The sequence below is a fragment of the Colossoma macropomum genome, unplaced genomic scaffold (assembly GCF_904425465.1).
Source record: "Colossoma macropomum unplaced genomic scaffold, Colossoma_macropomum, whole genome shotgun sequence".
NCBI lineage: Eukaryota > Metazoa > Chordata > Actinopteri > Characiformes > Serrasalmidae > Colossoma > Colossoma macropomum.
Window position 1 is genome coordinate 1,147,555 of NW_023495254.1, and position 15,688 is coordinate 1,163,242.

Sequence of the window (15,688 nt, forward strand, 5' to 3'; positions counted from 1 at the left end):
TGATTTGCAGCATGAAATGCACCTGAAAAATCTGCAATTGCATGATAGTCATGTCAGAATGAACCAGAATCTCAAAGGAATGTTTCCAATATTTTCTGAAATCCATCCCACAAAGAATTGAGGCTGTTTTAAGAGCAAGTTCCTAATAAAGTGCTCAGTGAGTGTATTTCTCCCCAGTTTTGTTGTATGCTCAAGATCCTCCAAGATCCTGTTCATGTCTAGTAAGAATGACTACAAGAAAAGCTGTTGACTGGGACTGGTGCTTAAAAGGTAGAAACACATCCTTGACATCATTTTAGAAATGGAGGTTGATACTGATAGCATATTATCTCTAAAACCACCACATTTGAAACATTTTAATTTTATTTTTGCATTTACATAATAATTTCAAAACATCCCATATTAACAGTATAAGGTAGATATGTACACAGCAGACAAATAACCTTAGTAAGGACTGTAATTCTGTTGGCAGAATTCACAAGAAGTAACATAAACACTAGATGCAATTAAAGTCTGGTCATTTGTAAATTGTTCCAAAATATACAATTTACAAATAAATCTTCAAATCTAGCTGCAGCTTTGGCAAAACTTGTTTACAAAGTGAGTTATAATCTGCTGTACAGCAGCTTAAGGGATATGAGCTGCATTCCTGTTTACAAAAGGGTCATTAGTTTAGTTACAGGAATCCACAGAGTATAACAGCACTGGGCCATTTTAATTACAAAAAAAGGGACAAAATCAAAAGAGAAATCAAACAAAGTATACAAAAGATGAAACCATAACAGCATATTAAAGTGATTTACAGTGCAGCCTATCTCTCTGTTTTTATTTCTGGCTCTTTCTGAGAACTTTCTCTGCAATAATCAAGGCCAAAAGTGGACAGGTAGTTTTCCTGTATATGAGCCTTATACTCTACATCACGTACCGCAATAGATTTACTGTTAAATGAAGAAACAATGTTGAAAATCAACATGAAGGCAGCTGTGGTGCAGCTTCAAAGCTGAGAATTGACTAAACTCAGCCAAACCCGATACCCTGTTTTCAGTGAATCAATCAAATGTTCATATGCTAATGATGTAGCCATATGTGAAATATGGATGTATGCCTGATTGGCCTGTTAAACTGTGCATGGTTTTAACCTAAAACATATTAATAGATGTTTTTTGCCTGTTGCTTTACTGAAAAGAACATCAGACAGAGGAAAGTGCAGGAGAGTTGAGTCTTCTTCCAGGATGGGACCGATCAGAGAGAAGGATGTAGCTGGTCAGTGCAGTTTTAGAGGTCAGTGGTGCTTAAACTGGGGTTAGCTATGGTGAGTCCTGTGGTCTGTGGACCTTTCTTCTTCCCTCTCTGCGCCAGCGCTGCTCCCAAAGGCTCAGTGTACACATGTTCACCCATATTCTCCTCTTCTTCCGCAATGATCTTAAAGAACAAAACACATACGGACAAATGAATGACAAATGATAATGGTGTATGCATATATATATATATATATATATATATATATATATATATACTATCATAACCAAAACCTCATAATTCAAAAACTGTCTTTTGGAAACATAACATAACATAAATGACTTTAATTAGAATAAAATTTTTTCAATGTCCTACAAAATTACAGTTAAAGAGATATGAGGCTTTCTTATGACACCCATATTAAGTATACATGTAGGAAAGCATAAAAGCACACATGTATATGCTGTACAGAGCTATATAAAACACACGGAAACCCATAAATGATGCATATAGACTCACGTATTTGATCTGCTATACGTACTGTATGCCAAGAACAGCAAAGGAAAAAGCAGGAAAAAGCAAACCATAGTTAACATGCTTTTTCAGCACTGCAGACAGCCAGAATACTCAGAAATGCATGAAGATAGTATAGATCAGTATAAATAGTGTTGACAGATAATATGGATAAGTATAGATAGTAATGATAGATCAGTACAGATAGTATAGATCAGCATAAATAGTGTTTATAGATAAGTATAGATAGTAATGATAGATCAGTATAGATAGTATAGATCAGTATAAATAGTGTTGATAGATAATATAGATAAGTATAGACAGTAATGATAGATCAGTATAGATAGTATAGATCAGTATTAATCTGTATAGATGGTATAGAGCAGCATAGATTATATAGATATAATCAGTGTAGATAAGTATAGATAGTATAGATTGCATAGTTCAGTGTAGATCAACAAAGATAAGTTTAAACAGTATAGATAGTGTTGAGAAATAATATAGATCAGCATAGATTGTATAGATTATATATATCAGTGTAGATAGTATAGTTGGTATAGATTGCATAGATCAATATAGACCAGTATAGATAGTATTGATCAGTATAGCTAGTATTGATAGATCAGTACAGATCACTATAGCTAGTATAGGTCAGTATATATCAGTATTGATCATATAGATCAGCACAGATTGTATAGATAGTACATATCAGCATAGACTGTATAGATCCTTGTAGCTAAGTAAAGATAGTATAGATTGTGTAGATTAGTATAAATTAGTATAGATAGCATAGTTGTATAGATTAGTATAGATAGCATAATTGTATAGATCAGTTTAGATAAGTATAGATAAGTAGTATTGACCATTATAGATTGTATAGATCAGAATAGATCAGTGTGGACTGTATAGATCAGTACAGATAAGTATGGATACTCTAGTTCAGCATACATTGTGTAGATCAGTACTTCGTAGATATGTTAGAATCTCTTTACCGTCATTGGCATTGTGCCTTTCTCAGTCATGGTCAGGTCAATGTTGTAGTCCAGGGAATTTAGGCTAAAAACAGAGAAGACAATACAATCAGAATCTTACAGTGACGCCTTTATATAAAGGCTAATAGTAGCCAAGTTTCCATCCAGCTGTTGATTTAAATTCAAGCCTTTCCTTCAGCTCTGTACAAGAGAATAAATCTCTCTATGGCACATTCTCAGGACACTTCAGAGAAATGTGAAGCAAGTTTACAGATTTTAGAGATTTTGTTCAATATTTGTTGTATTCATCAAGTTCTATTTATTCCATATGTTAAAATATGCATAAAACTATGTTGACAGAAACACCAACTACTGATGCACAATTAAAAGGAGAGAATTGGTACAATATGTGATTCTCAAAGCTAGAGAAGTGCTAAGAGGTCAAAATGATAAAGAAAAAGGTAATGTCAAGAGGTCAAGACGAAGTTTGTGGGATAATCGGTGTTGTGTGCACTTGGCTGTTTGTTAAAGGCAGTTGAAATACACTGCAAAAAATTGGCTCCCAAAAAACAAAACTGATGAAATGTAAGAAATAAAAACTTGAAATAAGCCAAATTAAATTCAAATAGAAATATGCTGATCCAACAGGTATTTTACCAATATATTAGCATATCCATAATGTGTTATTATTAGATTTTCCCAAAGGTCAAAATAAGAAATGTTCAGAATATTTAGATTTGTTTAAAATTGAGTTTGCCTTGAAATGATTTTCCACCGATATTTCAAAAGTTCTGTAAACAAGGTCCTTTAGAGTGGTTTGGTGTGAAATTATCTATTGTGGAGAAAATGACTCCGATTTCTTTACAGTGGTGGTGATAGGAACCAAGGGTTGCCAGGTCTACAACACACATATAGCTTTAATTTTATTTACTATCCAAAAGGATCAATAATCCTGCATGTGTCTTCTGAGTTTTTTGTGTGATGGTAAACTAATGGAAAAATTGTGAAAAAAATTCTAATAGTTTAATTGTATTCACTTCACCATGAACAGATTCTAAAAAAACACACTGTTTAGAACAAAATATGATCTCAGAACTATCATGAAACAGTGTTTCAGACATTAGACTCTAGATTCATAAGCATTTCATGTAGTAACTTTCTGTGAGCTTTCAGAGGTGGACGTCTGGTTCCTGTCACCACCACTGTGAACAATCCTGACTCAGTCAGATTCTCTAGAACGAAGCATTTCACACCGAACGTCTTAACCATTTAATTACACAGACTTTTTGAAAAATCAGTGAATTCAACTTGAACGTGAGCATGGCGTGTTTGCATATCTACCTCTCCCTGTCTGCACTGGATCCGTCTTCGTCGAAGCCCAGGTCTGTGGCTGAGTCAATGTTCAGGTTCAGCACAGGGTTCGCGCTGCAAAACACATAGCAGTACATATCAGCATAGTGTAACCCTTGGTCAGCAGCACAAAACAGCTTTTCATTATTTTATTATGAATTACACTCAAAAAAAGACTTCATTTTTAGGTATAGCATACAGCAGCACTTATATTTGTTGCCTCAACATGAATATTAACATATTTTTTAGATTCAACCCCATTGGTTCATTTTTTGAGTGTAAGGATTACAGGGCCTGTCACGGGAGGAAATAAATCCACAAGTCTAACAATTTCATACTCCAACATGCAGCTTTCAAACAGTAATAAATGGTTGTCTACAGCAGAATCAGGTTTGAAAGTACATTTTTCAAACCCTGCTGCTGCAAAACACAGCCTTATTACACTGGGAGCTACCAACTACCAGACTGAAGGGAAAAGCTATAACAAATAAGTGAGTAAACAGATTGAACGCAGACTGAAAGTCGTAGAATCTTCGGTTGAGAAAGGTGGACTGGCTGAGAGTGTTGAGACGATATTCCAGTTTGCTACAGGACCACAGAAATACAATAATTCATAATAGATCAGAGTAATTCTTTATACAGGAGCAGCAGTGAAGGCTGCTGTGTGGAGGGGATTAGCCTCACCCCTCTCTGGTGTATTTGTTGGTGCCCGGGACAACAGGCCCCGCCTTCTGGTTCTCGACTGCCTCCATGGCTGCAGTGTTCATGGCCTTGGCTGCCTTCAGCTTCCTCTTGTAACTAGAAAAGTGAAATGAAAACCTTAAGCTTTATGCTTTTCAAACATATAAAACTGACACCACCTGTGATATAACATTATATACTTGCATTATATTACATTAAATGCAATTATATGTTTATTGCTGTTATTATTACTACTATACAAATAATCATTTAATATGATAAAATGTAATAAAATAATAAATAAAATTATAAATTACATTATTATTATTATTTATTACTATTATGCTATTGTATTGCATTATATTATGTTATATGACTATGAATATATGAATATATAATAATATAATATTTTCTTGCTGTTATTGTTACTAATATTACAATTTGTTTATATTACAAATTTTTAAAAGTTTTTTATAATATTAGTAGCAATAACAACAAAAAAGCTATTCTTATAATATAATATAATATAATATAATATAATAATTTCTGTTATTATTAATGAAAAAATAACAACTTATTTTTTTATTATTTATCCATGTATCATATTATTATTATTATTATGTATCATTATTATTATTATTATTATTACACCTTTGTCTATTGTTTTTGCTGTCCTATATGATCTCTTACCTCCTCCTAACACACACAAGTGATGTGGTCATGACGGTCAGAACGATCACGAGGGCAGCCACCAGGCCGATCATGATGAACAGCTCCAGCTTGCTCTCCTGTGTCTCAAACGTGCCCGTCAGCTGTTTAAACAAAGTGCACACAAAAAAACGCAAAGTTACTGAAAGAACAGAACAGATAACTGTGGCCTGTGCATGTGACGTCATCCACTGTCAGGCTTTATCCAAGCTACCTTTGGCAGATCTACACACATTTATCCAAATATTAATCCAAATAAACATATACCAAAGTAACACTGTAATCAAGCTGTTTCTTACAATGCCAGTGAGGCCGTAGCCCTGCAGTATGACTCCGTACTGTTCATACACGTCCTGCGTGTTCAGGATCCTGACCACCGCGTCAGAGTCCAGGGCCGTCCCGTTCGGGAACACAAAGTACGCCTCGAGAAGAGTCACCTCTTTTCTGGAAAACACACATAAAATAAAACGATTGCTGATCATTCTGCTGTGTTGTTTTATATGCCATCTAGTGGACGGCAAAAACATAACAGTACAAATACAGTAGCAACAAAAAGTCTTTTAAGTTGTACTGTAGCTTTATGGTAAAAACAGTCTCATTCTTACCTCTGTAAATTCCTTGCTGTCTCAGACGACACCTTAACCACATGCACCATTGCATTCGTGGCCCCCCTCAAGGCCCTGCAAGATATTTCACAACAACAGTTCTTCTACATGGCCAAAATTGAAACATTAACAAATGAAAGCATGGTAGGTGTAGGTGTGACATTACTGTAAGAATCTAAGAAGGTTTTTCAACCTATTTTTGGGTAAATGTTATTGTTTTAAAGCTGATGTCAGACCAAAACCTCTTTTTTCCAAAATGGTAACTTTACAGGAGAAGGAAAAAACATACTTTACTTTTAATGTAAGTCAATGGAACCAGACTTTTTTCCAAGCACTTCTGGCCTGTTTTTTTGGGTTTATTCATCATGAAATTTACACACAAAGTAAAGGGCAACAGGCATTTTCAAATTAGGCCAAAAACTGAAAAACGACAAAAAAAAAATAATTCTTCAGATTCATCACCATTTTACCATTATCAACATTACAAACACTCAGAAGGTGCGTTTAGGTCCACTGATCATTTTAGATAGTAAATAAGATGTCTCTGAATGACTTTGTTTACTTCTCAATAACTGAATTAGAAAATTTGATGGACTGAACTCCCCTTTAAGTGATATTATCTAGCGAAATTAGGCCATTTTGCTTATTTTACAAAAGAATAAGCAAAAAAACAAGTAAATAAAAAAATAAATAAAATGATCTGCCATTGCTGTAAGATTATTTCACTTGCTTTAAAAAGTCTGGAAAATAGCTGAATAATCTTATAATATTCTAACAACAATGTCTTTACATGTCAAGACCATTTGCCATTTGTTGCACCCAGACAGTGCTGCTTTTGCTGGACAGAGTGTTGCTGGACACTCTTGCCTGACTAGAGTTTGACACCCCATCTCAGGCTGAGCCTGTTCATGAGTTTAACGCAGATAATAAACAGATTAGCAAGATAAATGTGCATCACATTTACACTGAAGCAGCAATATCTCACCCTCTGATATACGCCAAGTTTGCGTTGACTTCCGCCACTGGCGACTCAAATCGGAGGCCCACCCTGAAGGACTTGTCCACTGTGATAAGCTGTAAAACAAAGCCAAAGAAAACACAGTGCAATCAGATCACAATGCAGTTGTATGCATACGTTTTGGCACTTCTGGTCAAATGACGTGTTTTGTTAGATAATAATAATAATAATAATAATAATAATAAATCTTCTCATTTTGACACATAAGTGCTGTTTATTTGTTTAACATACTGGAAAAAGTAAAAAAATAAATAAAACCCTTGCACAGGCCACATTTTATGTTTTATTTTTTTATTTCAATATGTTAAATCTAGCAAATAAACAATAAATGTGCATTAAGATGGGCAGAACTTTGCTCTGGTGTGCAAAGGTTTGGGCACCCCTGATTTAATGCCAAATTTTGTTTATTTTTTTTTTATGAAAAAAGAAGTAAATACAATCTCTGCCATCTTGTATGCACAGCATGTGTAAGATCTACCAATAGATTTTCAGGGGACTATTCCTGAAATAGTGCAGGGTGGATTTTGGATTTTGAGGCATGTTTTGGAGCATGCAGAAGCCTGCCTTTATTCAGATTGCTTTTTTGACTGACTATGTCACATTTGCTTCCAGAATTTGCAGATAATAGATCTACAGCTGACAAGGTGTTTTTTTCATCAAATGCTGCTGTTGTTTTGCATATTTCAGATGTTGACTTTTGTAATGGGGTCACAGGTAAGGTTTCTTTCTCATGACTCTTCCATGCAGCTCATGTTTGTGCAAGCAACACTGCCACCAATCATGTCTCAGATAAACCTTGTTGCAAGTCCTTTGCTGTCGCATGGGTGTTTTGCTTTGCCTTTCTGGCCAGCATACGAGCAGCTCTATCTCTTTTTCTTGGTCTTCAAGATCTTACCTCGACTTCCACAGTTCCCCTTAACTGCCATGTCATTTAATGAGATTTTGAACAGTGGAAGAAACGACTTTGTAGCCTTACTCTGGTTTGTAGGCATCAATTAGCTACTTAGAGGAGCCCACAGTTGTTGAATATTAGGACCAGGTTTGAAGAGTCAGATGTATTACGCTCTTAAATCGTCATAATATTTCTACTAAGTACAGTTAATAAGTTAGTATAGATGTTTTATGTAAAGAGTGTCTTTATTTGAGTTTTGAATTCGAAACTCTAAAGACAACTTTAATGAGTCAAGGCAGTTGTTTTCTGAATCTATTTATTTAATTTATATTCATTTTGGTCTTTCATTCTTACTTCGATCGTCTCCTCTGTGCTGAGGTCAAGGTTTATCGCCATCACTCTCACCAAGTACTTTCCTTTTCTATCAGGGTCCAGAGTCTGGTGGGATCTAAGAAAAAGAGAAAGAAGTTTCACTATTTGTTTATTTAGTTCACTCCTCATTTGCCAAGATTTTGTTTATTCTTTCTTTCATTAATCAGAACAAATTTGTCTGTTCCCGGCCTTAGAGACAAGAGCATTTTACAATTGCATTTTTCAATATAATCTCTATCTGTCACATCAGTATTAAGTGGTCGATAACTTTAATACGTTTTCTTTATTCAGGAAAGATAAGGAAACCTGTTGGCTAGACTGATGACAGTATAATGAATCACCAGTAGTTTTCATCCATCCCCAATGGTCAGTCAAGTTGGACGATTTAAATGTCAGAAAACCAGTGGCGAACCATGACTATTAGATCTAGGCCTTCAATTCAAGTCACAAATGTCAAAACTCAAAGAAAAGCCCACCTCTATGATAATGCTAATTTCTGCTAGTGTGTCTCTGTGGGATTCTAGTAGTTTGTTAGCGCTAAACCAATGACGATTCACATGAATATTTTTTGGCCTTTCTAGATCAAACACAGACATTTTGAAGCTTCAAAAAAGGCATTACATGTTTTGCAAGAAGCTTGTGACAGACATATTAGCGTTTGGTTCACCTTGTAGCAGTTTCACAGTGACTCTTTCAGTAGCGAGCTCTGGTATGGAGCTGCTGCTATTTTCCACCTCTAACAACCCGCTGATTAGGCTGCCTCTTGATAGTGACATATCTAGAACTTCCAGAAAGCATAGAGTGACATTTTTCCTAGTGAAACTGGTCCCGCCTATTGGAAATCATAAGGTGATTGGTTGTTTCCTCTGTCACTTCTTAATCATGCTGATGTCTAATCTGTCATGTTAGGCCTTCTCTGCAGTTCCTGAAGTCCTAACCAATAGGAGAGTTTGCTTAGCTATATCTACCAAGATAACATGGAGAAAAACAGTTCCCAATTGGCCAGTTTCTGTTGGGTATTTCAATAATTTCACCCTTATGTTTCCATTTAAAACTCCACAATGAAACTACAGTAGTGCTGTAATGCTAGAGTTTAAATACAAGCATGATTCTATATGATAAAAATTAACTAAAAATTACAGACACGAATTTTTCAGTTCCTAGAACATCATTAGGCCTCCTAGTCTTCAGAGAAAGCTTAATAATTTCTGAGAGATAAACATTTTTATTCATTACAGCACTACTCTTGATTCACTGTTAAGTTTTGACTGGAAACAAAAGATTCAATTCTTGAAATGTCCAGCAGAAAATTGCTCACTCAGGGTTTTTTCACTGTGGTAGTTAGAAATAGTTAGGCAAGCTCTCCTATTGGTTAGGACTTCAAAGAGCTGTACTGAAGGCCAAACGTACTAGATTTACCATCAACATAATGACAAAGTGATGAAGGAATGAACTAATCGCATTTTGATTACCAGTAGGTGGAACCGATTTCATGAGAAAAAATATTACTGTAGGCCTTCAGGAAGTTCTAGATACATTACTGACTGTGAACACTATGTAAAATATATGCTAATATGTCTGTCATTACATTTAGTAAAAGTAAAACAAGGAATGCTTTTAAGAAGCTTAAAATGTCTGAGTTAAATCTAGAATGGGCAGTGTGAATTGCTGTTAGCGTAGTGCTAACATACTACTGGTATCCCATAGAGATGCCAGCAGAAAGTTATATTATCACAGTGGATGTTTTTTCCTCATAGTTTGACCAAGTTTTGACATTTTTGGCCATAACTGGAGGCCTTCATGGCCATGGTTCACCACTAATAATAATAGGTTACAGTAACAGTAGCTTTTAAGTTTTAGCCAATATATTATTTTAAGAATATTGTTATTTCAAGAACAAAGTTATTTTAAAAGTTTTTGACCAGAAACATAAGCATTTTGTGTTTTTCACTTGCCTGACGCCACACCATTCCAAATTTGAGCAGTTCTAGCTTAATTTACTCACACAGGCCTATTTTTTTCATATCAGTATACATTACAATTCAGCGCATTAAGCTGTAGTAGGTTTGGTTTTTGCTGTGTTACAGCAAAGAAAATCAGAAGCGCCATTAAAATGAGTACAAAGACAGAAAGATGAAGCAGCAGGTGCTGATATAAAAGACTTGGCTTGCTTGCCTGATAACTCCATTGTAGTTTCCTTCAGCATCTGGCTGCTCGTTGGTCTCAGCGTAGAAAATGAGGCCAATTGGCTGTGGATTCTCGCCAGCGTTGGTGCTGTCGAACTCCACCCCTACAACCTGAAACGTGATCTTCGCATTCTCCCCTGAATCTTTGTCTGTGGCCTTTTAAGAGTTACATTACATAAAAAGAAAAAATGAGAAATGAACCAGTCGGTCAGCTGTTGCAGTTGTTATCAACGAATCTGATGGATTTAAATTTGAATTCAGAGAAGTGGATTAGTTCATATACTTTAGCACGCATGAGATAACAAAGGCACAAAATGCAGCCTACAACCCCAATAAAGAAAATAGTTTGCAAATCTATTTGGAACTGTCGTTTGAAACTGCAATGCAAACTGTGGATCCTTTCATTAAAGGGCTCATATCCAACTCTTTTATTTCTTAAATGTGAGGAAAATTCAGTTGTGATATGAGCCCTTTTAAAACAACAACATCAGCAGTACTCACAGAAACACTGGCAACAGATGTGTCCTGCTCGACGTTCTCTGACAGCACAACTATAAGAACAGAAATAGCAAATGTTATCAGTGATGGGTTAATTGTTTTTTTGCCATATATGAAGGCTAGAGCAGAGAGCTAATAGCAGGTTTTACAGTGATCTGGCTGTGTGTTTGTGCTGTATTTCTGGGTTGTGGAATGTTAGAGCTGGTCTCTCTCACTCTGCTAGTGATGGCAGGTTCCTCTGAGTGTTCTGATGTGTGAATCATGTCACTGCTTTGAACCCTTTGTTTATAATATGAAGGCCAAAAGCAGAGATGTAATATAACAGTAGCGAGTGGGGTTTGAGTGATTTTGGTGCTGGATTGCTGGCTGATGGATGGTCACAGGTGGATGAAGTCACTCTGGATGGTGAGGGCAGAGTCTGATGAGTGAATCGTGTCGCTGTTTTAACCCTTTGTTGGAATATGAAGGCCAAAAAGCAAAATATATCAGGATTTTGGGTGATTTTCCAAGCCGAATTACTCACTGATGCTGATGATGCTTGATGACATGACACCTAGTTAGGGCTGGGTCTGCTGAATGGTTTGATATGTGTATCATGTCTGTAGCTTAAACCGTTCTGAAGTTATGAATGCTAGAAGTCATCTACATCTACATCTTTGCCCACAAACTGCAGGCGTTGGGTTCTGAGGGTTAAACAGCAGCTCCAAAATTGACATCAAAGACCCATGTATAATATTACAGCGATGAATCAAGTAGTAATTCAATTGAAATTACACCAATTTTGCAACATGCCTGAATGGTTGAAATTTTAAGATGTACAAAAGACATTCAGAGTGGTTTAATATGAAATGTTCAGTCAGAATTGTTCACAGTGGTGGTGATAGGAACCAGGTATCTGAAGCATTTAATGCCTCTAAAAGCTCCCTCACAGAAAGATATTACATGAAATGGTTATGAATACACTGCCTGATAATTGAGACATTGTTTTATGATTGATTTTATCATTGATTATGATTTTTTTCATGGTGGTGATGTACATGCAGGGCGTCATAAGGCAAAATAGTCCCCAAAGAAAACATATTTTTTCAGATTTACCATTAGTCGCATTATCAACATTACATATAAAAACCCAGAAGACATGTAGGTTGACTGGTCGTTTTGGATTGTAAATAAAATGTCTATATTTGCCCTCATCGCGACCCCTGTTCCCTATCACCACTGTAAAGAAATCAGAGTCAGTAAGTTTCTCTATAATGTACCACTTCACAATAAACCACCCTGAATGACTGTTTATTTCTCAACCACTGAGTTATGTAGAAATTAGTAAAATTTCCCTTTAGGGTTCCACAGTAGTTCTAGATCTAGAAATATAACAATAAGCACATTTAGTTTGACCAATTGTGAAAAAAAAAGTTTTCAAATTTACCAAAAAATTCCTGAACTGGGATGAACTCGGGTGCGTTGTCGTTCACATCCACTATCTCGATCATGACGGTACCTGGAAAATGGTGTAATAACCCTCAATAAGCAAAACCTCCTCAATGAACTCTGACTATAAAACAGCTTAATTTAAAATCTACTTGCAGACACATGCTTCACCTTTAGAAGGCTAGTTATTACTGTCATTTTGCTGCTATTTAAATGTAATTGTGTAATGACATAATTACTTCGCAATACCATTTACATTCATTTTACATGTGATATCATAATGCAGACAGTCATATGCAAAAGTTTGAGCACCCCTAGTCAAATTACATGTTTGTTGACTTTCTAAGTGATTCTCAACAGATAACACACTTAAATTTGTATTTTTCTGAAAATTTTAGAGCAAAATTTCTATTTATTTGCTGAATTTAACATATTGGGAAAAAAATGAAGAGTAAAATATAAAATGTGTCTAACTTTTGCTCAGGCCACATTTTATTTTATTTATTTGCCTCAATATGTTAAATGCAGCAAATAAACAGTAATTGTGTATTACAATGCACAACAGTGTGTTCTCTAAAGAAGACGTGTTAAATTAATTTCACTTAAGTTAACATTTAGAAAATCAACAAAGCATGTAAATTGACCAGGGGCGCTCAAACTTTCGCCTATGGCTGTATGCATATCTGGCTTTTTCTGTTTGTTTTAATGTCAAAAACTGACAAATATTTCAATGAGCTTTGAGTAAATAATCCATATAAAACTATAGCAAAATTTTGTTACTGCTGCCTATAACTATAGAAAGGTTAAATTTGGTGAAACAAAAACAGCAACCGTAGCACTGGATGGTTATTTTTCATGTTAGCTATTCCACCCCTCACCCTCGGTGCTGTTCCTCCCCTTCTCTGTGTACAAGTCGACCACACTGGCCGTCATGTCCACCATGTCGCACTTCTCGTAGTCGATGTTGTAGTCGGCGCTGGTCCTCACGATGCCTGTGGACTCCACGATGAACCACTCCTCCTCGCAGGGCTCCCACGTTTTGTTGCAGTGGCATTTTGTGGAGACCAGCTCATAGATCAGAGAGTGGTTAGTGTCAGCGTCACTTCCTACGATCACGCCCACTTCCGTCAGTGGCGGGGAGTTTTCCTCGATACTCATGGTCAGGCCCGATGGGAAAACAGGCGGCGTGTCATTGACATCCTCCACCACCACCTGCACTGTGATCTCAGCTGTGTGCTGGCCAAGGTCTGTGGCCTCCACCGTCAGCGTGTAGTTTTTGCGGTCGCTTTCATAGTCCAGCTCTACGTCTGGGTCCACCCTGATGACGCCCCTGTAGCCGTCACCATCAGGTTCCGAGATGCACAGGAAGCTGCCCTGGCTGCCGCTGGTGATGCGGAACGAGGTGCGGTTGTTGTACTCCGTTTGGTCAGCGTCTCGGGCACGGACATAACCCACCAATATACCTGGGAGTAAACAAGCAAAAACCTCATCAAATGCTGTCCTGGTAAGGGTGGAATAGCATACAGAGTAACACCACTGCCCTCTATATGGCAGACGAGGGTTCATTTCCCTGCCTAGGCAAGCCCGCCATGCTATACTGAGAAGAGTTCTTGGGTGAGGCCACATTTGCCTACCTCGAAAATGGGAATAAAACTGTAAGTTGTTCTGGATAAGAGCGCGTCTACCAAATGCCGTGAACGTGAACACCTAGCTTTCTCTCAAAATTATGTCCTTTGGTATTTTTAGCCTTATAGCTTCATATTCATGATAGTGTGTCCCTTATTACAGGCTGTGGCATGCACCCGCCACCCCCCGGCCTTGATGACAACCGCGAGAGCTGGCAGGAAGGCAGGGCCCGAACCCAGAGCGAAGACGAAGCCCCGATAGGATGGCGGTGAGTCCCGAGCTCTGCCTCCTGGGCACTGTCTCTGGTCCTGCATCTTGGCCACCGGGGTCGAACGTGAGTCAGATTAAAGTGGTCTTGCCACAGGACCAGAGGCGGTGCCCAGGAGGCAGGGATTGGGGCCTTATGTGCCGTCCCTCACTTACTCGTGGTTCTCCTCTCCCTGTGGTCCTCGCGGGACTTCGTCTTCACTCGGGGTTCAGGCCTTGCCTTCTCACGGCTGTCATCAGGGCTGGGGGACAGGCGCATGCCACACAATCATATGCAAAAGTTGGTATACCCCCGGTCAAATTACATAACTTCTTGTTTTTCTAATTCAAAATAAGTTGTAGAGGACGTGTTAACTTATTTTCACTTAGAAAATCAGCAATGCAGTTTAACCAGGGGTGTCAAACTTTGGCTTTCGACAATATGAAGAGCAGGTCTTTTATTGTTTTAAGAGATTTCTTTTCCAAACTGTTGCTTGAGCACATATTGAAGCTCTCTTGACCCAAAGGTGGGCCAAAGCCTTAAAAGTTTGAATGCAATAATGGCCTTTACCATTGTTCCCAAGCCAGCACCGTCAAAACTGTTACCACATGTAATATTCTTTTCCTTAGTCCTTAATATTTTAACTTATTGCAAGCCAACACAACAAATATGCTCATTTTCTAGTATATACATTTTAAAAGCTTGGTGCCCCCAAACCTTTGAGATGCAATATATGTTCTAAAGCAAATTGAATTCTATTTTAGTATGAATATATATACACAAAAAGTGACTTGCCTCTTTCACCTTCCTTTACGTGAAAGGTGTAGCCTGGATCCAAGTACACAGGTGGGTTGTCGTTGACATCCTGAGTTAAAATACAAGATTTGATGGTAGAATTTAAAACACAACCTGAGACCATTAAAAGGAATTCAGTCACTTCCACAATTACTGCCACTATTGGAAAAGATGGGTTAAAAAAGCACAAAAAATATATTTGTAAAGTTTTACCTTATCAACTTCACTGTTTTTTTGTAAATATATTTACATTCTGAAATTGATGCCTGCAACAATAAAAAACATTTAGAAGTGCATCCACAAAAAATGCCACCAACTTCTCCAGGCTCAAGCTCATTTGAAATGGACATATGCATACTTTGCAGGTGGAAAATAATGAAAATAATGTTCTCTGGGCCAAAGACGAAATGAACCAGCCAGATTGTTATTGGTGTAAAGTTCAAAAGTCAGGATCTGCCATGGTATGGGTAACTTGCGCAGGCAGTATTAACGCTGGAAAATAAATGCATATTTTGGAGCAAAAATGCTGCCTTCTAGATGACATCTTTTTCAGGGAAAC

At 37.1% G+C, this 15,688-nt stretch overlaps 1 protein-coding gene across 1 annotated transcript in view; it reads right to left on the reverse strand.

The window, feature by feature from the left end:
* Positions 1-341: 341 nt before the first annotated feature.
* The window catches only part of cdhr2 (cadherin related family member 2), a 37,081-nt gene continuing 21,734 nt past the window's right edge, over positions 342-15,688 (reverse strand). The window contains exons 18-31 of the mRNA XM_036561499.1: positions 15,130-15,199; positions 13,340-13,924; positions 12,460-12,531; positions 11,037-11,086; positions 10,525-10,691; positions 8,332-8,425; positions 7,053-7,141; positions 6,068-6,142; positions 5,762-5,906; positions 5,445-5,566; positions 4,758-4,871; positions 4,065-4,148; positions 2,745-2,808; positions 342-1,422 (exon numbers count right to left, since the gene is read on the reverse strand). Coding sequence (XP_036417392.1) covers positions 1,276-1,422; positions 2,745-2,808; positions 4,065-4,148; positions 4,758-4,871; positions 5,445-5,566; positions 5,762-5,906; positions 6,068-6,142; positions 7,053-7,141; positions 8,332-8,425; positions 10,525-10,691; positions 11,037-11,086; positions 12,460-12,531; positions 13,340-13,924; positions 15,130-15,199 — 1,878 coding nt within the window. The 3' untranslated portion in view covers positions 342-1,275. The remainder of the gene's footprint in view (positions 1,423-2,744; positions 2,809-4,064; positions 4,149-4,757; positions 4,872-5,444; positions 5,567-5,761; positions 5,907-6,067; positions 6,143-7,052; positions 7,142-8,331; positions 8,426-10,524; positions 10,692-11,036; positions 11,087-12,459; positions 12,532-13,339; positions 13,925-15,129; positions 15,200-15,688) is intronic.